The sequence below is a fragment of the Labrus mixtus genome, chromosome 1, assembly GCF_963584025.1.
Source record: "Labrus mixtus chromosome 1, fLabMix1.1, whole genome shotgun sequence".
Classification (NCBI taxonomy): Eukaryota; Metazoa; Chordata; class Actinopteri; order Labriformes; family Labridae; genus Labrus; species Labrus mixtus.
In genome coordinates this window covers 22,967,475-22,994,754 of record NC_083612.1, presented here as the reverse complement: position 1 = coordinate 22,994,754, position 27,280 = coordinate 22,967,475, and the positions used below count along the sequence as shown (strand labels likewise).

Sequence of the window (27,280 nt, the reverse complement as noted above, 5' to 3'; positions counted from 1 at the left end):
GCAGAAACATAAACCCTGAGAGGAGAAAAGGGGAGAAGACAACAAAGCTCGTATTTGTTTCTCTTCCGTTCACGTCCCAATCAAAGCGTCTAATTAACACGGCTTCTTTTCACATACTAGAGATCAAATACCAATTATACAAGCAAACTTTGATGAGGAGGAATACCGAGCATTCATTGCTGGACATTCGACAATAATCTCAGCCTTCAGCCTGGTTCACTGCACAACCAGAGCTCAGAGAGGCCCTCTCTGCGAAAAACTAATGATCTCTAATAAAGCTCCATTCAGTGATCCAGGCTGCTGGACAAAAGATCTGCTTTTCACGCAAACACACACACACACACACACACACACACGCGCACACACACACACACACACACACACACACACACACACACACACACACACACACACACACACACACACACACACACACATTACACCTTTAGTTAACCTGGATTTAGAAATTATTGACATGTTGTAGGGTTTGTAAATAAAATGACATAATCTATGACTCGATGGCTTAGTGTTTATTTGATTCTCTGACTTTTCAATAACCCCCATCAGCTGTTATGTTTAATGTTAATAAATAATAGCATACTCACATACTAAATTTAGGTTCTAAATGGTAAACAGGGCTCATGCTTTTCTTAAAGGAATAATGTGCATTTTACACATACATATAGCAGAAGGCAAGTATATCCTCTATAAATGTCTCTCTGAGTCATGACAATGAGTGAGAAGCTTGAGTCCCGCTGGCTGTGTTGTTGTCGGAGCCGTGTTTACATCATGTTTACAAGGATGTGACGGCCTTGCGTATAAAGCTGTTTAAGTTAAGGACTAGAGAAAAGTGAGTTAACCAAAGTGTGCTAACATTACAACAACAACAACAATGCAGGCCACAGGCAATTGTAGCTCGAGCAAAGGACAATTTTGTCCGCCGCTTGCGTTTAATGGGGCTGAAATATGGTGCTTCAGCGGAGGCTTCAGAATAGTGGAAATGTGTCACCAAACAGCAGTTTGTTTTGGATTAATGCTAAAGTTCAACGACAACATCGACATTCTTCCTTTATATAAGCACACTATGGTTTGTTTTGTTCACAAATGATTTAATTGCATTCAAATTCAAAATTGATATAATCTCTATATTTCACTTAAGTGACCGCTTGCACTGTTCCAAGTTCAAGTTCAAGTTCAAATTTGACATTTGCAGACAAATCGCAACTCTCATAGATCCTTACAAATTCATATAATTCTACAAACTTTGAAATATATTAACACAGACACAAAGATACTTAGTAGTACCGATACAAGGGCGATAAGTGGTGCATTTCAATGGGATTGCTGCATAAGCTATATCAATTAAGGAGGAGATATTGCATGATAAGATTAAAACCTGCAATGACAGTTCTTGAAGATTTTTTTTACTTTGAAAAAACACACAAAAAAACCAAATACACATGCAGGACCTGAGCGTTCGTGAAAATAGGATCTCAGTGCCTGAGAGGCAGAGAGGAAAGAGGCTGAATTTCACAAGGAGAGCACACAATCACAGGGCCACAGTGTGTCTCTGTGTCCAGTCAGGGCAGTGTGTGCACATCAGGTTTTGTGCGTCTCTGACGAGATGTGACAGCCCAGCTCGCACTCAAAGCTCCACGAATTTGGTCCATTTTTCTGCCTTTTCCATTTACAATGCTTCAGTGGAGATTTCTTTATTTCAGTATGGACAATGGTCTCTTTCTTTTCCATTCCCTACATCTCCCTCTCTCTGCTTCACACACACTCACACACCAACTCACACACAACAGACACACACAGACACACTCACAAAGCCTCGCTGGCAGACGCACGCACACTTGCTTGCTGTCATGCTCATTTTGATGGTAATTAATGACATCACCACTGCGTGCGGGTGCATGGTGTGTATGTGTGTTTGTGTGTGCGTGTGTGTGTGTGTGTATTGAGAGGGTGCGTTTGTTTGTTGAGCAAACCGTGGGAACAGGGAGCTCTCCAGGGTGGCGAGTCAGGGCCTCCAACAATACATATGCTGTTGCTTTTCACCCAAACACCCTCCCTTCCCAGGAGAATCATCCCCCCCAACTCTCCTGTCCCCCATTTCCCTCCTTTTCCTCAATGACTCTCCCTCCCATCCTTCGTCTACACTTGTCACAGTGTGCAGTGTGAGATGACTGCCCCCTCTCTGTCAGTGTGTCTCACCAGCATGAACTTGATGATGATGACACTGTAAAAGTCACCTGTGCACCTGGCTAAAGTTGGCATGCAGGAATTTATTAATTTATTAAGATTAAAGTTAAGATTAACTTTATTGTCCCAGTGGGAAATTTGCCTTGGACTTCACAGTGCTATGATGCAGTAGCAAAACCATACAAAATACATTCATTCATCAATGTATTCATCTTCATATGAGAAGCAGTGATGAATTTGATTCATCTTAGAGTTACATTTCTACTTGACATTGAACAACTGTTTCGATGTCTTCCAGTCAGGTTTTCGACAAAACCACAGCACTGAGACAGCTCTGGTTAAGGTGTTTAATGACATCTGTTTAAACACAGACAGTGGCAGAACCTCAGTCTTAGTTTTACTTGATCTCTGTGCTGCGTTCGACACAGTTGACCACAATATATTACTCGACCGACTGGAAAACTTGGGAGTTTCTGGCACGGCACTAAACTGGTTTGAATCCTACTTAAAGGACAGGGACTTCTTCGTGTCTATAGGTAACTTCAAACCTGAGCAAACAAAAATTACTTGTGGAGTTCCCCAAGGTTCCATCCTGGGGCCTCTTCTGTTTAACGTCTACATACTCCCACTAGCTCAGATTATAAAAAACAATAAAATAAGTTATCATAACTACGCAGACGACACAAATATATATTACAATGTCGCCAGGCAACCATGGTCCCATAAAAGCACTGGGTAAATGCATAGAGCAAATCAATGAGTGGATGTGCAAAAATTTTCTCCAGTTAAACAAAGACAAAACTGAGGTTGTTGTTTTTGGAGCAAAGGAGGAGCGACTAAGAGTCAGCATGCAGCTTCAGTCAGTAAGACTTAAAACCACAGACCAGGCAAGAAATCTGGGTGTAGTGATGAACTCAGACCTCAATTTTAAAAGCCACATTAAGACAATTAAAAAATCAGCCTACTATCACCTGAAGAACATATCAAGAATTAGAGGACCTATGTCCCAGCAGGACATGGAAAAACGTGTCCATGCTTTTATCTTCAGTCGTCTTGATTACTGCAACAGTGTCTTTACAGGTTTACCTAAAAAATCAGTCAGACAACTGCAGCTGATCCAGAACACTGCTGCTAGAGTCCTCACCAAAACCAAGAAAATGGATCACATCAGTCCAGTTCTGAGGTCTTTACACTGGCTCCCAGTCTGTCAGAGAATAGACTTTAAAATCCTGCTGCTGGTTTATAAAGCACTTAATGGTTTAGAGCCAAAATACATGAGTGACCTCCTGATTAATTACGAACCATCCAGACCGCTCAGGTCATCTGGGACAGGTCTGCTCTCTGTCCCCAGAGTCAGAACCAAACACGGAGAAGCAGCGTTCAGTTTCTATGTTCCTTATATCTGGAACAAACTACCAGAAAACTGCAGATGTGCTGAAACTCTTAGCTCTTTTAAATCGAGGTTGAAGACACACCTGCTTACAGCTGCCTTTAATTAATGAGCTTTAATAAGATTTTTAACTTTTACTCTGCACTGTAATTATTATTTTTTTTAACTCTTTAAATTTCTTTACTTTTATTTTTTTTTAATTTAAATTCATTTAATCTAAATTAGTTTTATTTTAACATATTTTCAGATTTAATAATTTCAGTGATTTTTAAATTTTCTATTTTAATGTTTCTTTTCTTTCCTCTGTCATGATGCGTTTGTCTTGTGTGAAGCACTTTGAATTGCTTTGTTGTTGAAATGTGCTATGTAAATAAGCTTGCCTTGCCTTGCCTTCTAATATTAGCAGAGGAGTATACTGCGACTACTTGAACCCACTTAACATTCGAAAAAGAACACGCTTTTAATTTCAGAATACTTTAACAAATACATTTTTTGTTTTAAATATATCTTCCTTCCCTTGCTATCTTTGATAAATCTCCTTTAAAAAAATCTAAACGTTTGGCCGGACCTTTTCACCTTGAAGCCACAGGGTATATCGAGCCCTGTAATGTTCCATACCACTTCAACCATGCACCCTACTCAATAATTAAGAAACACTTGTTGGTAAAATGCACCTATTTGTTCAGATTATTAGGGTCAAGCTGCTATAAATGGGTCCTTTACACCCAACCTGAGTTAGTAACAGTAGTCTGCCAGGCAGCCCATTTTGTTTATTTTTTCCGGGAGTTTAGAAAACAAGTGAAGAAGAATAAAAAGATAAAGTGCTGACTGCTGAGTGGGTCACATAAAATAACGTGAAGGACTCTTAAGCTGCTCTTGAAGATGAAAAATAATAGCCACAGAGACAAAAGTTACCTTAAGGCAGAAAAAGAAGGAAGGTAAGTCTTGAACCCATAGGGTCTTTATCAAAGAGTATTATCACGTTTTCTGTCACAGAAAGTATTTTTGTTTTGGGAGAGTTTACAGTGTGGTGAATATGACCTGCTCTTTCCACACGCCTGACCCCCGAGGTTTCCTCCAATTGATGTTATCATCATATCTCACTCAAATTATTTTAAGATCCAAAAATTGCAAGTAACTGTTTTGGTCTATGTCATACCCCTCGGCTTCTTTAAAATAGTTATTGTTTGGCCGTTTTTCACAATGCTTTATATAGAAACCTTATTTCAATACACAGGTTTGTATTGAGAGCATGTGAATTCAGGATGAGTCACAGGGAGAGAAGATGTTTATCTCATACACACGTCTGCTTGAGGTCAATTTCATATGTGTTTGTGTGTACATGGTAATAAAAAGAGACCATCAGGGCCTGCACGTAATTCTGTGTTAAATGAATCAGGTATTGCTGAGAAAGTGACCCCCAAGTGCCCTTTCTTGGTCTAATAAGACCAACAAACAACACAACTTGCAAATGGTCCTTGAGCACATTTTTTATTTAAATCTCCGCTCTCTATTAACCCAGGAGCTCCACACAGCCCCAAACATTCTTACTTGATGCACCTTTGCGAAACTGCTGAAAAAGTGCAGGATGGATAGGTCCTTCTTCTTTTAACTATTCAACCCATCTCTTTGTTCAATCTGTGGAATGTGATCACGATTTTCACACGTAACAACACCTGTGGAAATAGTTCAAAGTGTCCTTCACTCTTAGATGCTCTTTATCTGCCCTAAGGGTTCCTAAATTAGATCAGAAAAATCTTCATATAAACTCCTGTGAATTCAGGTTTACAGCAGTTTGAGAGTCAGTCCTATATTGACATTAAATATAGACATGATTTTAAGGGTATTGCGCTTGGTGGCAATATCAGCAATAAGCCAAAACCAAGCAGAAAATCAAATGATTTTCTTTGCTTAGACTATAATAATCAGTCTCTTATGCTGTAATTAGAGCTCTGGCAGGTGGAGCACTTAATTAGCTAAAGCATTCAGTTTGATCCTTCGCACATGTTTTAAAGCACCCCTCGTTTCTTCTTCTCTTACTCCAGCAGGGAACCAGTGGCCTTTGTACCACAACCAAAGAAATCAAATAAATCCCCCGCTATGAATAGTACTTTTCTGCTTCTCCTCCTCAGCAGTGCTGCCGGCGAGGTCGTCCCCCCTGAGACCTTCCCCTTCGACCCCAACAAATGGACTCCTGTCGAGTGAATAAAAAAGTAGAGATTGGCCTTTAGTGATGCCGGTTGTTCAGATGAGTAAGCACAATGACAGAAAGGATCCTAAAGAGATGTTGGTGGAGTTTGGTTATCAGCAGGGTGTCTTTTTGATGTTACACCATGACTCCAGAGTCTGGACAGTCAGAGGGGTAAGTCTACATTTCCATTAACGTTTTAACTTCTCAATCTAACTCAACCACAAACATGAGGGTTGTTTGTAGATCGTCATGAGAAAAGAAAACTGCCTCAAAAAAACAAAAAAACCTCAGTTCATTGGGATTTTCCTTTTTTAATAAGATAACATAGTTAAATATGTATAATAAAGCTGTGACTAATGATTGTCGCTGTCTGTGTGAACCCTCTTGAAGGGCAGGAGTTTTCAGGAGTGGGTTTTTGAGTTTTGTTCAGACCATAAGAGCCCCTGGTATCTCCATCATCAGCTGTAACGTCCATCTGAGAGCCCATGCACTCTCCAGTGAGCTCCAATCAGCTCACAAAGGTGATATAATTGCCAGGGCAGGATGGGACAAGGCCACCGCCTTTGGAGTTCTTCAGTCTCCTCCTTTTTTCCATTGCACCTATTCTCTTTCCCTCTATACCCCCTGATTATACTCCCCTCCCTCATTGTCCCATTATCCCCCTCCAACAACAGGCCAATTTGTCCCTCCAGCTTGGCACCCGCCTCCCCTACTGCTGCGTTATTTAACCCCTCTTCTGCACTTCAATGGCAGGTACTGATTAGAGAACTTCCAAGACGTCCTCGCTATGCCTCAAAACTCCCCCCTCCCCTTCCCTGCAACCTTTAATCTGATTACAGGCTTTCTGCAGCTTTTGAGAGGAGGCCAGTCCCAGGAGGACAATAGAGGACCAAGTGGTTTCACAAACACTCTCCCCAGGGTTGGTTGATTCACAAGAGGAGTTCTCCACTCTCCTCTTGCATCAGGTCCCTGCAAGGCCGGACTGCACTGTGATTTAAGGGAAACAGCTGAGTTACAGTGGGTCTGTCACTTAACTCTTGGACACAATCATAAAAAAAAAATAACTACAACATTCTGAAAAAGAAAAAAAATAATTGAGATAAAAACCTTTTTTTATCTGGTTTCTATGTCGCTAAATTCTGATCATTTTAGGTTTGGGGGAAAGATTTTGAATCTAATGGAAATCTGTTTTATTGAACACACTTATAAGTATAAATATTAGGTTAACGTCATTGCAAATAAAGCCGACAACATGTCATACCAAAATAAATGAATGAATGTTTAACACAGATTTTAAAATACTTTCACGTTACAGTCTTTCCATGTTGTTGTGTGCTGAAGAAAATGTCATACATTTGGTCAAGGGATGAGTTACATTCAACACCAAGATTACAGAGGGTTTCAGCATCATCTTAATGGATCAGTGAAATATATTTTAGAAGCTCACTTCTGCCAACACCCCACCTGCACTATTTCTTTATCCATTTTCAAATGTGTATTCTTCAGCCTCAACCTTGTCTGACTCAAGTGACATCGTTTCAGGCAATGCATCAGACTTCAACAGTTGTTCTTAAGCAAGGCATCATACAACTTTCACACGTCTGTCTCTCCAGAGACCAAAACATTGAATTGTATTTTTAAGCTGAATTGTCCAGTACAAACACTTGAATGATACATAAACCAACAATACCGTAAGAAACTTGACTACTTAACATTACACTGGAGAGTAATATCTAAACAATATATTTTGAATGAATGAATGAGGTCTTGTACATAAAGTTCATATAATTAAAACAGATCTGTGGGAAAGCCAATAGTAGGGTAAAGTTAAAGAGGTAATTGGAGAAGTGAAACAATTCTATGCTATATTTTCTGAACTGAATAAACAAACTGTACTCAAAGCAAAAAATGAGTCCCTGGAACACTGTTTGGAGCTAAAAAGCTACCAGGAGAGTTACAAATATCATTTTATCTTCAAAAAGTGTTACAGGGACCAAATTTTCCTCTAAGGACAGTTTGTGTATAGAGTTATGAACATATACCGTAGAATCTGTACACTTTTTTCCAAATTTTACATTTCTCTACCAAAACTCCATAGTGCACCTTTAAACTCATCAGTGTTTTTACAGACATCTCCTTAGACTACTTGTTGACGTCTTCGCTCTATGAAGTTTCTGCCACCTGACAAGCAGCAAAGCTCATATGCACTCAATGTATAGAGTTCATTAAAAGCTACAGTGACTGGTCAGGAAATGACCCTATTGACTGACCAGTCCGAGGCTCATTACCATCAGAATAAGGAAAGCAGAGAGACGTGATCCCTGCAGGCCAGAAGGCAGCCCACGATGACCTGAAGGACCCGGTTTAACTCTTTTTGACTCCACACACCCAACTTAAGCTGTGGTGCACTGTTATAGAGGGGAAGACTTTTCTCCACTGATTATAGCATATTCATCTGTTAAACAAACTGGACCCAATGATGCACGAGAGGCCTTAAACCATCAAAGTCACATGACTTAATGTGTCAAACTGGAAGGAAGGAAGTTCAGAGTTCTAGTTCACAGTTTCCTATTCAGCTCTTTTCGAGCTCCATTTAAAAAAATAGCCTTACATATTCACATTCTGTGAACATGACAGACTGTGATACAACATGTGTTGTTTTTTAATCATTAAAACATACACATATTTAACAGTAATTACTTTTTTTCACAGAGAAAGAGACATCTGTTAGTGTATGAGTCAAGTAGGTTTTCTCATGAAATAGAAAATAGAAAAGTGGATTGTCCCCCTCTGGTGCCAGTCCAGAGTAAAGTTGCCACAGATAACAAATTCTTCTTTTTCTGATCAATCAAAATGTTAAATTTAGGGTTGAACTTTGTTTGGATATTAGAGCACTATTCTCTGCACATTTGGCATCGTACCTCCACCTTGTGGATTTACAATGTTACTGCATTTGAGAGGGAACAAATTCAAAGAAGGTCAGTTGATATTTATTATATGTGTTTCATGCATTTAAATGTTAGAGACAATTAAGGTCATTATTTATAGAGACAAATAGTTTTCTACAGTTATATGTTGAGCATTGATTATTCTTACATATTTAAAAAAAGTGATGGTTGTACTTTTGACAAGTCTGAAAATGAACATGAACTCTATAACCCAACTAACAAACACGTATTTTGTTGCTTTTATTTTCTAATTTGTCAATGAATCCATTTTAACTGCTCTAAACATCTGTAAACAAGACAAAAACTACAGCATGTAAATGGCCAAAACCAAAGGCACTCTTCTAAAAAAAAAAAAAAAAAGGGCTTTTTACTTTTTTTCAGAAGAGAGACTTGTTTTTTGGTCTTGTTTTTTGTGTGTGTTTGTTTTCTGTTCCCCACCAAAGAGCACTTTCACCATACGCAGTTTGAACTTCTGAGCACTCCAAACTTTTTTTTTGTTACAATTTACAGCGTGTATTTTTCTTTGTTAGCTCTGGATAACTCCTTTTTAATTTATTTTTTTCATTTTAAGGGAAAATTGACTTTGAGAGTAACTTTTGGAGGATTTCATAGTTATAGTTTAATTGCCCATGATATAATGTACATCTACATAATACTGAACATAAACAGCAACACTGAAACACATTGGGACATGCCTTTGATTTCATGCTTTTTATTCATTTTTGTTTCTTTTTGAAGGCCACTGTCACATGACTATCACACTTGTGTTTTGTAATTATATTAATATTTACAGTACATGATGAAAAAGAACAATGTTAGCAGATGTAAAGACAACACAATAACTTTAGGATTTATTTGCATGTACAGGTGATTTGTGAACATTTTCGACTAAAACACATAATAAACTGTCACATACAATCATAAATGGTATATGTTGGTCACATTCAACAATAGAGCAAATCACTGGAAATTATATCATAGCTTCTGAATCTGCTCAAAACTTCCCCTTTAAGAACAAGTTTTGCTTCAAAATAACATTATGTACATTCAGCTTGTAAAGAACTATACATCATTAAAATAAATGATTAAATAAGCTTAATTATTCAATAATAGAGTCCTTCAATTAATCACTAAATAAACTCTCTATTTATAAGAAGTATGATGCTACCTAAATCATCAATGACAATATGCAACAATTCAGAGGCCTAGATTTTTTATAGTCATTAAAGATGAAGATGTGCATGCCCTGATTTACAGTTATGAATGAACTTCATATCAACATTGACAGAGTGTCTCTGATTTCTCATGCCGGACTTCAAATATTTTCAGGTCATTAAACACCTACAAATGAGGTTTGATTCACAATTATTTTCTTATAATGAAAATAATTATGCACATTTTTGTGCAGCAACACTTCAATCATTAACAAGACAAGAGCAGCAGACAACCCATGAGTCAAATTGTCCATTATGGAGAGAGTGGCTTCTTCATAAACTAGTGAAGTTTTACTGTAGATCACTGCTACATCAAGTTCAAAGAGATGTTAGGGGGTGGATCAGTGAAAATGCAGCACTAACTCTGGTCCACAGAGAAGTTTGATTCAGATCTGTCGAACAAAAAGAAGAAATATTAAATGATACCGTTTAGAATTCATTCAGAAAATGAATGAGAATGATAAATGGAGTGTGAAAATGTGTGAGTGAGCGTACATGTCTTGGTGCTTGTGAATCATGTGGTTGTTGTACTCCAGGACAGGAGGGATGGTCTCCTCATCCTCAGGAACCTGAAACACACACACAGACACACACAGGTTTGAATAATGAGCCAGAGTCTTATCTGAGTGATTTCATTGTCCAGCTTTCTAAAAGAGCAGGCAGTCTTACCTCCCAGTAAACTTCATCATCATAGCAGTTGTCATCAGCAGGGTCGCCCCAGATTGGGAACCTCAAGATACAACCTTTAAAGAGAGAGAGAACAATAGACAACTTCAAGTCTTCTCAGGTGTGTAACTTAAATAATTATTTCAAAGACATAAAGTAAGATTATCTAGCCTCATCCTCCGGGCAATTATCTCATCTTTTCCCAACTGTAACATGCTTCTATTACATTAACTCCACAAATGATTTAGAGTAACAAGTTCTCAAGCTCACCAACAATTGCTCCTCCAACAAGTCCAAATACAATGGCCACACATGTGCCAGCAGCCTGGAAGCCTCCTTGAGTTCCTACTGACCTGGTACTAAATTCGCCTTCAAAGTCAAAGACGTTTATCAACCTGTTGGCAAAAAACACAAACTTTTAAATCCAAGGTTTGATAAAAAAAAAAAGTCAAATATGTGTTATTGGAGGAAGAACTTTGATAATAAGGTATAATCTGGCTCTCTGTATCTCAACTTATATATATGTATGTATATATATATATATGCACATTAAAAAAGTATATATGCATTTCAAGTTTTGTGTTGGTCTCTCACCCCTCTTTACCGTAGACAGATTCAGTGGCAGCTGCAGCAACAATGGCGCCTATAAAGCCACCAAGCATTCCTGGCAGAGCGTGAAGGTTGTGGATACCACATGTATCCTGAAGCTTTAAATATTTCTCTAAGAATGGCTAAAAAAATGAGAAAAACAGTTGTGTATTAGTTACTGACACCGGGGCCACGATTTTAAGAATTTAGAGGACATCAAGTACATTTAGTATCTAACTTCTTACCTATTTGGCTATATCGATACACTTTATTCTGGGTAGTTAATTTAAATCTAAGGATATGTCACTAATCAAAAAGTTTATTAACTTCTATATGCAGTGATGGAGCAAACAATTTTTCAACAATATGTTAAGGAATGCAGGCTCACCGTGACAGCCAGGTAGCCACATGTGGAGATGATGCCACTGCAGAAACCCACTATGAGTGAGCCATAGGGAGTGATCATGAACTCTGCTGCTGTTCCCATGGCAACCCCACCTGCCAGAGTTGCATTCTGGATATGCACCTGGCAGGAAACAAATTACACAACAGTCGTGAGAAACACACAGATGTTATATGCCATGGGTGTGTTTTTTTCCAGTGATAGAGCATTACCATGTCCAGTTTTCCTTTCTTCTGAGACATGCTGGAGATGGCCACAGCAGTGAGGACAGAGGAGGCCAGGGCCAGGTAAGTGTTGATGGCTGCTCTGTGCTGTCCGTCACCGTGGTCTGTGATGGCCGAGTTGAAACTGGGCCAGAACATCCACAAGAACAGCGTACCTGTGGGGGAGAGAATGAATACATTTATAATCAACACGTGACGTCAAAGTAAATGATTGAGTCTTGAAGAACAAGTTATTTGAAAAGTGCTGAGGTGTGAAGAGAAATCACCAGTCACTCACCAATCATGGCAAACACATCAGAGTGGTAGACAGATCCATTGAGGCGTTTGCTTAGGTGTAAGTTTGGTCGGTAGAGGACCCAGGAAATGGCCAAACCATAGTACCCGCCAAAGGCGTGGATGACCATGGAGCCTCCGGCGTCTCTGCACTGTAGAAGACGCAGCAAAAAGAAGACATTTCAAATATTGAAAGGAGAACTGGAAAAATGATGTTCCCTCAGAATGAGGTTTGTGTTTGTTGAGACTCACATGAAGGAGATCAAGGATGATATATTCCTCTACAGCAAACAATGTCACGCCAAATAAGGTGACAACCAGCAGCTGGACCGGGCTTACTTTCCCCAGGAGGGCGCCATATGCAATCAGAGAGCCAGCACAGCAGAAGTCTGCGTTGATCAGACTGTGTGGGGACAAGAAAAAGGACAGAGACAAAGCAAGAGTTGATCACATTTTAGCGCATGTCAAATAGTTCTGTCATATGAATTTTAATTTGTTAGCAAATTGGCTACACTAAAACTAAGCTATTGTTTAAAGAAAATTGTTATTCCATCACATTGTTCTATGGGTGCTGTGTGTACTGTACTGTAAAAGAGTGCCTAGTGATGTCATGAGTGATTTATGCTCAACAATAAAAAAAGAAAGATAATCAGTTAAACTGGACCACTGATGGATCAGTCAGAGGTTTGCATTTGATAAGTAAGTAGCTGCTAATACAAGTACAACTTTAGCTAAGAAAAGTCAACAGAGAACACATTAAGATATAATACACAAGTAGCTAAAATAAAAAGACAGATATATAACTAAAAAGCAACAATATGACAGAAAAACAACATCTAAAACATATAGACAATTAATGGTGCAGAATGGCAGAAATAAAGCTGAATGAATGCATTGAAATGTGATTTCCTACACAAGTTGAACCATATTTGCAGTGGACAAACTAGAGTGACTAGATCTTAGATCTGCATTCTGCACTGTGCACACATGATATACTATTGACTGTTGTGCCTCAAGAACACCCAGAGGCAAGAAGAGAGAAAATAATTTGTGCTGACAGCTGTGACAAAAGGAACTAGTCTCGGTACGATTAAGTTAATAAACTCTGACAATTTCAAGAATGTGCTTTTGGCTTTGTGCTACATCTTCATCCCCTGCAACCCCCTGGTAATTCCACTTGACTTCAGTTTCACGTGTCATGGTGTAACACATGACAATGTGGGACTTACCTTTCAACTCCAATGGTGATTTTTCCAGTCGCTGGGTCGAGGGAGTGGAACCAGCCCTGCATGAGGAGAGCCCACTGCAGCCCGAAGGAGGCAATCAGGAAGTTGAAGCCCACACCTCCAAAGCTGTAGCGCTTCAGAAAGGTCATGAGGAAACCGAATCCAACAAAGATCATGACGTGGACGTCCTGGAAGCCTGGACAGAAGGAAAGAAACAGATTCTTTAACAACAATTACTTCCATTTTTAGAATAATTAGCACTTTGAATTAAAAAAAAAAAACAACTTTGACAAAAAAAAAGACTAATCACAGACTTATAATTTATTATTTTGTTTGTGCATTTAAATTAAGATTTTGTTGAATCTATTATCAGAGTAGATTACAGTCATAAAAATATTATTGCAGATGTAAAACTTATAAATATGCTTTATAAACAAACTTGACTTGACTGAAATGAAATGTATATATAACATTAAAAATGACAGGTTCATCAATTATTGCAGGCTGTCTGATGTTTTTACTTACTGGGATATCTGAAGTAGAAGTCATTTTCAATGTCACTACTGATGTTGTGACTCCTTCTGAACTCCACCCAATGTGCGTCGGACTCCTCATCATACCGAATGAAAACCCCAAATAGCACAATCATAGCAATCTGCCAAACGAAGCAGACAGCTGGTAGACTGACACGAACATTGGTGTTCTTTTGTCGGCCAAAAAAACTGCTCATGATCTCTAAGAAGTTCCCCATGGTGACAACTCTTTGCTGATGATGTTCTGTTCTCTTTTAAGCCTGGTCCTCGCTCTGCTGTAACCTCCAACAGCATCGCAGCAGGTGCATTTATATATATGGACATTTGAAGGGGTGTGCCCTAACTCTCCACTCATACACGTGTGGTTGAGACACCTCTCCTGTTAACAGGTTAGCCACTCCTCCTGTGCTCGGCCCTATTCCTGCTGCTAGAGTGAGGCCAAGCAGCTGATAACACCCCTCTGGCAAAGAGCAGGAAATTGATCAAATTCAGGCATGTATGTATTATTAACAAAAAAAATAATCCAGTCAACTTCTTTGTTGGGACAGATTTAGCTTGAAATGGCACTATTTATTCATTATAATGAAAGAATATTCAAATTCACCAAGCAGCCCAGTCAATCTTATAACATTTTAGTCCTCAGGCCTCAATATAACGGTGCACAATTGGCAACAAGCTATAGAATCAAACCCAGTCTTGTAGCTGACAGAATGATTGCTAGGACTGTTCATTTGGACGTGTACTGAAAATGTTTATTCGAGTGTCAGCTATGCGATCATTAGAGCACTAAGCTGTCAGTCAGGCTTAGAGTGTATATCATCACCTCCGCTGCATACTGAATTCAGTTGTGAATTACTTTTACTGTGCAGACAAGGCAGAAAACTAGAAGGTGGAACTCATGTGTTATTACAGCAACATACTTCTTCTGTATTACAACTTTTAACAGAGGATTTAATGAACATGAATGTTTGCTTCGTGCATCAAGTTCACACTGCTGCCAACCACTAAGCCTCTCAACTGTAGGAGCAAGTGGTAAAATGCTACGTTAGGCCCCCTTTACTAATGGATACTTAGGCAAGCAGGTGGTTAAGGGGTCAAACAGAATCTTATGAAACCACAATGTTTCTAACTCAAAGAAACTCGTAACTCAAGTTCAAAAACAGTATTGACAACAGCTGAATATGAACAAACATGTACCATATAGCTCTAATGCACCATCCATGATTTTGTTGGTTGTATTAGCTATGAAAGAACACTGAGCATGGTCTCCACAATTCAATGCATCGCACTTCACGTTTGTTTGTGTCCTCCTCCTTCTTTGAATCACATGTACTTTGTCTCTGTCTGTGCTTTTTAATCAGTACAACGATCTATCAGCACAGATTCCAGTTTAAGGATTGATCAAATGTCAGCGCTTTGCTTTATCTCTGTGACACAAAGTACATTCCAGATGATATCTGTTTCCCTTCTCCAACACACTCAATTCTCCAATCATTAGGTAAAAGATTATAAATAACTGATGAGAATCTTCCCTCTGATGATCTTACTGGGCGTGCTCAGGACTCAAGGTATGATTTACAGCACACCCTGTGACTCACCTTTAATAGAGCGTGCAAGTGTCATTGTAAAGTTGAACATATTTCCGTGCTACTTGCCAATGTATTACCAGGCATTGTGTGTTTTTCAATCACATGAGGATAAATCTGCAACGACGGACAACTGTTGTGATTTAAGCTTCTTGTTAGATACGTTAACCAGGATGCACAATTTATATGCAGTATTTTTCAAGTTGTTTATTGCCCTTTTTTTTTTTAACAAAGTGTCTATTGCAATTGTTGGAAAAAAATAAACTTTCATGACAGACTGAATTCTTGCCTCTGACTTTATAGTTGTACACCAAACTACAAGTAGACACTGGAATGTCTTGAGATGCATTTTACATTGAAAAGAAAAATCCCCTACATAAAAGTGTAGGACCGCAGCGTTTGGTGAAGAAATGTGTGACACATTGGTAGATGTTAAGACACAGTGTAAAAGAATCACGTGTTGTTAAAGGTATACATTCAATTTCAAAAAGGTCAGTTTACAAAACAACATCTATCTAAAGATTAAAGGAAATTCCTCCCTCTCTTTTTGGTCTCAGCTCCTCCTCCCTTGTCACAGGTGTATTCACAACAAACAAAATGTTTATTTCAATGAGTACATTTTTTAAATGTATGTCACTACGTTCTGAACACCAGCTTGACTCATCTTGAACTCAGCTCACATACTCGACATAAGCAACATGTCACACCTGACTGAGTAAGGCTCTCACTAAGTGGTCACTTTGAATTCGATGAATTTGAGTATTCATACTCAAGATTTTGACATTTTCCTTCAACATTTCTACAGATTATTCTGCCAGTTAAACAGTATCATCCATTTATTTTGTGGTGCAGAGTAATTTGAGATGTGTTATTTTATGTCATCAAGTAAAAAGAAAAATGTCTTTGTCTCTCAAGCATCAAAACTTTAAACTTTAATGCAGATTGAGTTTAGTATGTTTGTAATTGAATTAATGTCAACTGATGGTAGCTTTAACATACATTCATGTTGTCAGTCAAAGTTACATGTGTAATATAGCACAGCATATTTTACTTCTCCTTTATTTGTTTGTTCAAAGTTGTTATTTCAGTTATTGCTCTTTATTCTTATTCTTAATCATTATCATCTACCTGTGTGTCTATGTCTGCTTTATTGTTATTTTTTATGCATCTACATCACTGCTTATCTTTGTCTGCTGTAATAGTTTGTTTTCATGTCTGTTTTACAGTCTTACATGTGTTATTTCCTAAAAGCATAACCAGGGACAAGGACTGCAAATTACCCATGGCAAGAAGTCCAATAAACATTGCATTGGTTGAACTTCAATTAGATGTAAATGCCTACATGTATTGTGCCTGACAAAAAAAACTGATGAATAAATATTACTCTTCACTTTATCTTTCCAGGTTTCTTGAACCTTTGTTTCTTTGTGTTCTTGCCTGAGCTTGTCAACATTTTGGATGCTTTGATTATTTTCAATATCATGTGTTTCAAAAAAAAAAATACAATCTCCAATATTTTAGAGAAAAGTACCATCAGTATCATCTTCTGTCATATATATCTAAACCAGACAAAAGAGACTCTGTGATCAGGAGTGTGTTTGCCATTTTTAGTCATTAAAACAAGGAACTTACCAATATACGCAGCTTAGGACTTTTTTAAAAGTTGCCTGGTATCAAAACAGGTATTGCTATTGTTTGATTTTTTCACTAGTGTTATATGTAAGTTTAAAATTGTGGAGACTAATGTTCAAGTTGATTTGTATCCTTAGATGTCTCTGCCAAATTATGAGCACTACTGAAAAGAAAGACCCTAAGTTAGTCATTGGACATTTCTGTGTTGTAAGTAAAATATTGAAGAGTTGAAATACATTTTTGGGTTCAGTTTTGCCTTTTCCAAATGTCAAAGTTTAATCCTAAGGCCATGTTAAAAGCTCTGTTACAGGACACATCTGCCCTGCAGAAACCGACATGAGAGGGGAGTATTTGAAGAGACCCCCCCCAGGAGGAGCTGGGAAATGTTGCTGATGAGAGGAAGGTCTGGGACAATGACTGCTACCCCTGGGATCCAGCCCCGGGACAAGTGGACGAAAATGGATGGATGGATGGGTGGATGAATTATTTAAAGGGTTCAGCAGGGACTGACTGTATCCATTTAAAATGAATAATGAAACAAAAATCGTTTCTTGGGAAAACTGCAGAACACCTGAATAGTTTTAATAGAAATGATGATTATTGAACTTCAACAATGCAGCGATGGTACAGGGTTGTCGGTGTGTGTGAGCATGTGACAGAGGGATTGCGCGGAGGCCTCAGATCATATCAGTTAAAGATATTTCAGCTATGTTCTCAGTCACATGTTGAGAGGTATGCTCTGTCACGCAGCACAGGAATGATGCTGCTGGAGATATTGTGAGGGCCTGTCAATCTAAAGGTAAGTGACACACAGATCAGTGCACTGCAGCTATTAAAACAACAAAGCTTTTTAGTGTCCTTCCTTTCATTTTTGGCCCCAGCCTAATCTATAAAAATACTGATACTGTGGCATCCAGTCAGGCCTGCTGAATGGTGGCTATCGTTTACAAACATCTGAATCTCAGCTCTTATAAAACAATTGAACGGAGTCAAATGAGGTGCATTCAAGTTTAACATTGATTGAAAAAGTAAATATGAACTGTAAAAAGTCCACATGCACATTTTTCTTGAATTATCTGCAAAACCGGGGCGCTGGTGGCACAGTGGTTAGTGCGCGCGCCCCATGTATGGAGGCAGCAGTCTCCCAAGTGGGCGGCCCAGGATCAAATCCAGCCTGTGTCTCCCTTCCTGCATGTCATTCCCAACTCTCTCTCCCCGATTTCCGACTCTATCCACTGTCCTATCGCTCAATTAAAGGCACAAAAAGCCCAAAAATACATCTTTGAAATTATCTGCAAAACCTAAATTACTTCACAAACGTCAACACACACCTCCATCAGTGTCTGTCTCACCATGTCAAGTTATTGATGCTCAAACTAAGGAGGTATCAAATCATTAATTTCCTCACATTACTGAGAGCTTATTTTGACTCATTACAAGTCTCGTCATTCATCTTAATAACAACATCTTTTACAGTTCACAGTTGTATGAAAGGCAAGCCCATTAAATGAAATGTATCCCGACAGCACATCTTATTATATAATTGCTTTCTTTTGATTCATTGTCTTCTATCAAAATAAAACGTCAATCAAGTATTTTTTTTACTTTTGATCCATCCTAAAGCTGCCAGAGGGGTGTGACTATCCTGAGAAGAATTTTCTTGAACTCTACAGGTACATAGCAACGCACACAGTCAGATGCCACACAGATAAAGGAGCGTCAGACGGTCGGCTGTTTCTGACGATGATGTGAACCGTAGATAACCCCCCCTGTCACAGTGTTATGATCTGAGTAGAGAAGGCACGAGTTTTACTTTGTCAAGCAGCATCTTTGAATCTCACATGGTTCATCGTGTGACTAAAGTTCACGTACATGCAGAACAAGACCGAAGGTGTCACTCAGCCTCTTGTGCCTCAGTCACTGACTCTGAGCAACAGTTTCTCACGTATGACCACAGTGTGAGCTGCACATGCCAATGTTTGTTTGTGTGTTTGTTTGTTGATGTTTTTTATTCACTGGTGACGAGGGTTTTTCCCGAACAATACATACAGTATCATTTCTTCCTTGAAGTTGAGTTTTTATCAAATTTCTGTCTTCAGGCTCATTTTAATCGCAAAATGAAACTGTTGCGCGATTAGTTAAAATATATCTAAAATTTCAATTTGAAGACTTGAAATAAAAATAGACCAAAAAAAAGAATTTCACTGATGCATGTGCAATAAATCATTTATCTTGTGGAACATGACTTTAGCAGAATGTGGTTTACATGTGTCAAAGATTAAGCTTCTTAACACTAGTTTTACATTTGCATGCACTGATTGTTACAAACAAGATCACAGATCAAATCCCTCACCTCTACTGTTATTTATTTACCATTTTGGTAGATACTATTCCACAGTATCTGTCAGCACCTGGAAACCTTATTGTGTCTGCATTCTGTTTTCAAGGGCCTTTATCCTTAAGACACAATACCTAATACTTTCGCTTTATCTTCTACATTTGAACCTGACATAGTTTGTCATTTTTAATCTTCAACAGAGTTTAAAATCCAGGTCTGTTGGTTTGAACAAAGATGAGTTGCAGGTTCTTCTGACTGTTCTTCTGGTGGGACAGCAGCTTGATTTGAAAACAAGGAGAAGACAGCAGCAGAGAGTCACGTACACCTGTATGAAAGGTAACCAGTTAAAATATAATGACAGTTTTATGTTTTTTTACATACATTGTTTTCTTTAGTTTTAAATTTAAATGCAGATTGAGATAAAAATGAAGTGAAATAAAGACTTATATATTATTCCCGAGGTACACTCTGGACTACAGAGTATCAAACTATTTTGCAGCTCTATTATCAAACTGCAAAGAAGAAGAAAACAGGGCCCTGATAACAGGCAAGTCAGAAAACATCTTGCTGACAAAGTGAGACTATAAATGCAAAGTTAAAACAATCTTTCTTCAGGTTCTTTAAACCATTCAAAACTATGGTTTGGTTTTTGCAGTGCAAATTTGGCACTATCAAAACGTTTTATAAAAAGTAATTTTTTAACAAATGGATCAGAAATACACTATCCCTGAGAAATAGGATTGCCACTGCATGACTTTGCAGAGATTTTGCAAAAAGAAACAACCCAAAAACTTGGTGGTGACAGTGGTTAGTGAGCGTGCCTCAGGCAGAACCATGTTCAAATTCCACCTGTGGCTCCTTTCACCCCACTCCCTCTCTCCCCAATGTCTGAATCTAAATTATAATGGACTCATTATCAATAATGGGAACAATCCAAATAGGAATCTGGGATGAATTGCTTTCCTATTCAAACAGTTAGTGTTTCAAACTGTCAAAGCAGAGCAGCAGCTAATTGAAGTAATTTATATATACTGAGCTATCTACACCGTGTGAAGTTTTAGTTGAATGTTTTGGAGCCAAATACAGCCACGCCTCTACAACATGGGAGAGTCACTTGACAACTGAGAGCTGCATAACATGCAATGCCTACAGTGTTTTTCTAATTGCAAAACTGTTGAGCAATCAGTTGGAGAAGCTACAGAAAATAAATCACACGCACATGTTAGTAAATGACAGGTGCCACACCTTCCACTTTGCAGGTTGTCGCAACTCTCTCATCTTAGAAAAGGACAGTAAATTTAGACCTAACTGCTTGCAGGGTGCACAGACCCTCATAGGGGCTTTAGATTTTACAGTATTTGAATCATACTCTAGTATCAGCAAAAATCTATTACTATTCTGTCAAAATTGCGTACCAGCTTTGAGGCATTTCAACTGTGGGGATTTCTAAACAGAACGTGCCAGGTGGAGTGACTCAGGCGGGTGTGAGTTTTTTGGCACAACTAGTGCAGCGGTAATAATCATATTCAGCAAAAAGCAAAAGCCATCCTGTCAGCCAGTGCTCACCACATTCATTATGAGTTTCAATTACTTCCTTCTTGTTCTCAGTTGTCAGTTCCCTCAATAAAAAAAATAGACACAGACAGTCTTTTGTCCCCAGCGCCATTTCCTTCTTTAATTCAAGTCGGGGAGGGGAGATAGTTGTGCTGTTGGTACCAGTGATCCTGATGCTATTGCTGTGTTTGAGTTTGTATCTGACCTTGGCTGTGTCGCTTTACTAGTTAGTTACTCTCTCTCTCTCTCTCTCTGTCTCTCTGTCTCTCTCTCTCTCTCTCTCTGTCTCTCTGTCTCTCTCTCTCTCTCTCTCTCTGTCTCTCTGTCTCTCTCTCTGTCTCTCTCTCTCTCTCTCTCTCTCTCTCTGTCTCTCTCTCTCTGTCTCTCTCTCTGTCTCTCTCTGTCTCTCTCTCTCATGTATGTAGGCTGATATTATTGTGGTTTTGTACAGTATGTATTTGACTGTGTTAAAATGTTACAATTGATGAATTTTTAACAGTGACCTGTTTATATTGTAGTGACCTGTTTGTATTCTTGTTGACTTGGCACTTTATTTTTTCCCTGTAATGGAAGCTGCTGAGAGCATCAATCAACGATTGTTGCTGTTATATTCAGTGACCCTTACCCTCTTCCTATTTACCTCATTAGCTTTCTACATGTGTTTTGTCTCTTTTCTTTCTCTGTCTTTTTAATGATGAATTGCCCTTCAGGGACAAATAAAGTTGAAGTTGATTTGAGTTGAGGTGTGAAACACAAGTAAATTAAATACCTTTGCCAAATTGGTGCAAAGGCAATGTGTAATTCACAAAGCAAAGGTTTTTTCCCAATCTAGTTCAGCTACAAATTGCAACTCTAGTTCAATGGTAGCGTTTGCTGGAGGTTGTGGCTTCTATCCTCAGCTTCTGCAAGCACATGTCACAGTGTCTTTTGGCAAAACACTACAGTCCAAATTGCCTCCGCTGCAATGCCATCAGTGTGTGAATTTGTGTGAATGGATTAACACTGACTGATCATAGCAGCCTCTGCCATCAGTGTGTGAATGCATAAATGTGACCCATTCACATGGTTTATGTAAAAGCACTTTGAGTTGTGAGAAGACTAGAAAAGTGGTATATAAGTCCATTTACCATTTATATCTACTGTACACATCCATGTCTCAATATGTATTGATTTGAATATGTTGAATTGTTCACCAGTCACGTTACTATCAGTATCATATTGTCCTAAGTCCTCCTGTGCATTCTCCACTGCGGGAAAACCCTTTTCTGAGACAGTGCCTTGTTCAAGTAGTCAGTTATCATTGGTGAAACAAAAACAGATAGAGATCTGATTGTGGACATGGCTCACGTTCCCTCTATGTCAAGCCTACCACTGAATCTTATCAGCCACATCCCCATTCAGTTTGCATCAGCTGAGTTGAGTGAGCACTGTGTGTGTCTGCTTACAAGATCTCCTTTCCCCATCCACAGCTAAACATGGCAGCCGAAGCCTGTGTTACGGAATAGACACAGAAGGCTGGATTGTTTGAATAAAGAGCTAAATCAAGCAAGCAGGTGACTGACAGAGGCTGTATATCGCTATGGAACAAAACAAACGTATAAATGAATTCCTGTCCGGTTTGTGGGCCCAGAAATCTTGTAATGGCATCTCAGCGTCTGCTGCCGCCTGCTTACTGTGACAGCAGCTTTCATAGTTGGATTAAAAAGGCCAAACAGCTGCTAATGAAGGACCCATAATCAGACCGTAACATGTTTTAGATTTGACATATTAGACTTCTTTTACAACCACAACATGATTATATAATGTAGAACTAAAGACAAACTCATGCCACATGTGATGAAATGCTGTGTAATATAATGTTATTCTACAATCTAGTTATATTAATCAATTAACTGCTGCATTTTATCATGACAGACTAGTTGCCTTGTGAAAGAAATTCCTATAGATAATCATTAAGTCTGTAATGTTTACAAGCAGCTCTTACCATGCTTATGCTTACAGGAATGTTACATGTGATGATTTAATTCATCGCCTGGTGATGGAAACTAAATAACGTCTATGGATCACTCAGTGAGAGCAGAGATTACTTATAAGGTTATAGTCTTTGCTCGATCCACTTCTGAAGAATTAGTCGTCCTCAAAGCCAGTGAATGTAGTGTCCGCTCTCATACAGTGTGTCTTGTGCACTCCCTGTTTTTTTTCCCCAAAGTCAAAGTTTGCCATGACTGTTCGAGCAGCTGAGAACGCCACAGGTTGTTCCTGAAGTCCTTTTTGTAAATGATGACGTTACATAGAAATGGATAGTAATTATTAAGACGCACTCTTTTTTTTTTGCCAATAGATTGCGCTGTGGTATTTCAAAGGCTACTTATGTGAATGTGTTCAGGCCGGCTCAGTAAATGTGAAATATGAATATATATTTAAGGTTTAATTTCATAAATATTTTCATCACAAATTCACAGGCAGAAAAGGGTGCTAAAGCCATAAGACCCTTATAGCCCCAGAGAAGACTTTAATATCCTTACGTTGCTCTGGACAAAGTGCAGTCTATGCTGAAGTCCTACTTAAAGTTATTTTTTGTTTATTTTCACTGTTTCATTTGGGAGGTTTTCTCATTAAATCTCATTAACACTATGTACATCAAAGGGGGAGATGAAGTTCAGGATTCTGTATATGAAGGGTAACAGCAAAGGGGCAGTGAATGTTATCTATGATAGAAACTTGATTGGTGATAAGTCAGTTCCAAGAAACACTCTGAAAGGCAGTTCATATTTGCCTACACTATACTTTCTTGATGTAATACTGAAGAAGTCTCCATTAAGCAAACTTTATACAGAGGCTGAGCAACATCCATATTGTTTTCATTCTCTGTGGGATTAATCTCAAATTGTTGTTGGCATGAAACCATGTAGCAGGTAATGCCTAATCCCTTAAATATTAAAAGTATGCTGATGCTTATCTATATAAATAAGGCTTCAAGGACACAAAATATACACAATCACAACAACCCCCTCTAATCACCTCTAACACTGAGAGAAGGATATTCAGGGCCAGATGGTAGAGTCTGCAACAGTTTTGCTTTCAGATGTCAGTGCAATGTAACCTCCACATGACTTTAAACATAATGGGACATGTCAGTGTCACCCAAAAATGTCACCTGCCCTGCCTCAACAAAAGCACAGGTCTCAATGAAGTTAATCTGATTTGAGGGTTTTCTTGTGTCTTTTTTTGTTTGTTTAAATAACTGAATATTATATGAATAAAAAATAAAGTTTGTTGCTGTTGGTAGGACTGTTTAGTCCTCCAGCATCCATCAGAAAACAAGATAATCAAAAACTACAATTCTGGGAACCCAAAAGGTTTATCTTCTGGTTACCTCAGACTGCAATATTACCAGGTTTTCAGAAAACAATATAACTTACACAGCAAGTGTCAACAGTTGTACTGTTTGACACACAATTTCTTTTACCTAAATTAGACAAAACAAACAGATTTTTGTTTAATATCAAATGTCCACAGAGGAAGGTTAGATTATGTGTACTCCACTTTATGAATTTAATTCAGAAAACTGAAGTTTACAGTACAGTTTCAAACTGCTTATTACTTTAGGTGAACTGTAACTACGGCGTAGCCTATAAGATAATACTATCATACAAAAACTGAAAACAACTGTTATGCATTAATCTATTGCTGTTATTTAAATGTCATCTTGCTCAAATATGGGGGGCCGCCCCTCTCTACACACAGAACATGCAAGGTACATACATGTAGGGCCTCATCATCTATGGGGGGCCTCATGTTTGTGGAAATGTAGTTTTATTCACACTAGGTTCTAGGTTATAGAGCATATTAGACACATAAACTTTCCCTGGGCATCACACCCAGATTATTTATTATATATAATATATCAACACGATCAATCAATAAGTGCACACTCCACTTGCTCTGCCCCTCTCGCTGCTGTTCACTGACAGCCGCACTGTGCTGAAAAGCAATCTTTTTATGTCTCGCTTCTAAATATGTTGGTTCTTCTTTGACCTGTCAATTTAAGCCGTTGTTTATGTAATGCAGATGTTTGTATAGTCTGTGGTTTGTACCTGATGTAACTCCATACGTTACTACATTGGTTTTGATCATTTTGATATGCCACTAAATGAACTCCAAGCGTCGTCCTCACACAACTCAGCTGCTGTATTAACAGATCGCTGTTGAAAAGGAATTAAAACTTGACTTATGTGTTAAGGTGATGACAAACTGATGATAGAGAGAGAATAGAGCAGAAGCACAGAAAGAAAGGAACAGAAAGAGGTGGGGCAGGCGGGTATGTGTAAGAAAATATATGAGGGATAGGAGGTATGTGTGGGGGTTGAGAGGGAACCTGAGCAAGGTGAGCAGATTTCTTTTTTAGTAAAACAAATGTAAAGTGGGATTAACAATGTAAAAATAACCTAATGGATACAGTATTATAGGCTACATTGCAAATATTAAGCATAAGTGGCAATTCAAAATATGTATTCTTTGTCAACTGCAACAAGAAATCAAAAAAGCCATTTGTAGTTTATTTATGAAAATGAATTTTTTGTTTATTTTATGTACAAGTTACTCTTTTGACAGACTCAATGGTCTGGCTGTTAATTGTATTATATTTTAAGGTTGAGGTTACTTGGCCACTTGGGCCAGGAGAAGCCATGTGGGCTACTAATGGAATTTTTTATCATACTTTTTAAAGAGATAGAAACTAAAATAATAAAAAATAATAAATGCTAAATTAGTATCTGTATAGGGTTCAAATAATGGATGTTGTTTCCTTGATGGCACCAAAAAATGATTGTTTTTTGATCATATGAGTACTTAAATGGTGTTTTGTGACTGGCAGGTCTCCATATTTACATAAACAGAACAACTGAAACTTCAGGTCAACAGTTCAAAGGCATTTCTCTAAAAGGTATCCATGGCAATGTTGTTTGTTTCATAAAAATTATGAAAAGTCATTGTTGTGAAAATGGCAGGCAATTCTTGGAAGTCTGTCTAGTTCTGAGTGGTTTTGGGAGTCTAACTAATCCAACCAAGAGATAATAATTGCGTCAACTAGTTTTTCTGCATGGTTTTGTGACAGGATATGCCTGTTTTTAGAGATGTTGTGAAGGGGAACATGGCTGACCTTTTATGCTGCAGTTGAAGAACATATCCTGATCAAATAACAGTCACAGATTCTTGTGGTGCTGGATAACAGGCTGATGTCACCTATAGTCATATCATTAGACCGAGCACAATAACCTTTGCCTTATCTGAGTTATAAAGAAAAGGTCTGGTAATCCAGATCCAAATGTCTTTAAGGCATGTTTAAAAACTGATTGGTGTCATCTGGCCTCATTGATATGTGTTGTTGAGTATCACCTGCATAATAATGAACATTTAGTGAGTGTTTCCTTATAATATTACCCAGAGGAAGCATCAAAAGGTGAAAAGAATCTGTGCAAGCAATGAACCTTGTGGAATTCCATGGTTAACCTTGGTGTGCAAAGAAAACGTATCATTATGTGTACAAACTGAGATCGATCTGATATATAGGATTCAAACCAACTTAAAGTTCCTGTAATGCCAACTAATTGTTCGAGGCTCTGTAACAGAATGTTTCAAATAAAGCACTAAGAACTCCTGGTTCTCTGGCCCAGGGCAGGACGATACCTGCCCCTTCTGGATCCCCTGGTTCAGTGTCTGCTGTTAGGCCAACTCCTGGTACCCAACTGGAGGCCCTGCCTGCCCCTGTCTTAAAGTTGAATATTGCCCTGCCCACTCTCTATCCCTATCGGTGGCCCGGCCTACACCTGTCCCTGTTTCTCCGTTGATTGCAAGGCTAAAATCTCCTGGCCGCCCTCCTTACCTGCTCTCCTCATTCGGTTTGCCTCAAGGACGTCCTGCCTACCTGCTCTACCTGTTTTACCATGCTCCTGGCTGCGCACTTGAACTTTTTTGGCCTCATGCCCTGAGTTCAGTCTGTATGCCTGATACATAGTCCTCAGTTTTAAAACCCTGCTACAGGCTAAAATAAATACATGGCTCAATGGAGATATGACTCATAGCTCCATCACATGTCAGATAACATCATAAGACATAATGAGCATTGTTTCTGAAGATTCATCATTTTGTGACTAACATGTCTGTGCTTGCTGCATCAACTTTTGAGTCCTCGTAAGGAGCTGTCTGACTATCAAAAATCTGTGTTAATATAGCTTTTTGTCCATAGTTAGAGGATGTGAACAACATACATACAGGAGAAGAGCTAAAGAAACAAGAATGCTGCCACCA

General features: G+C 38.6%; 1 protein-coding gene across 1 annotated transcript; it reads right to left on the bottom strand.

Annotated features, from left to right (window-relative positions):
- Positions 1–9,430: 9,430 nt before the first annotated feature.
- Positions 9,431–14,154, bottom strand: rhcga (Rh family, C glycoprotein a). Its single transcript, XM_061045715.1, has 11 exons — positions 13,854–14,154; positions 13,332–13,524; positions 12,355–12,505; positions 12,107–12,254; positions 11,818–11,984; positions 11,591–11,728; positions 11,209–11,345; positions 10,885–11,009; positions 10,618–10,691; positions 10,444–10,517; positions 9,431–10,340 (listed from the first exon to the last, which is right to left on the bottom strand). Exons 1-11 carry the CDS (start codon positions 14,077–14,079, stop codon positions 10,307–10,309), a joined length of 1,467 nt encoding a protein of 488 aa, XP_060901698.1. The 5' UTR covers positions 14,080–14,154; the 3' UTR covers positions 9,431–10,306.
- Positions 14,155–27,280: the final 13,126 nt, after the last annotated feature.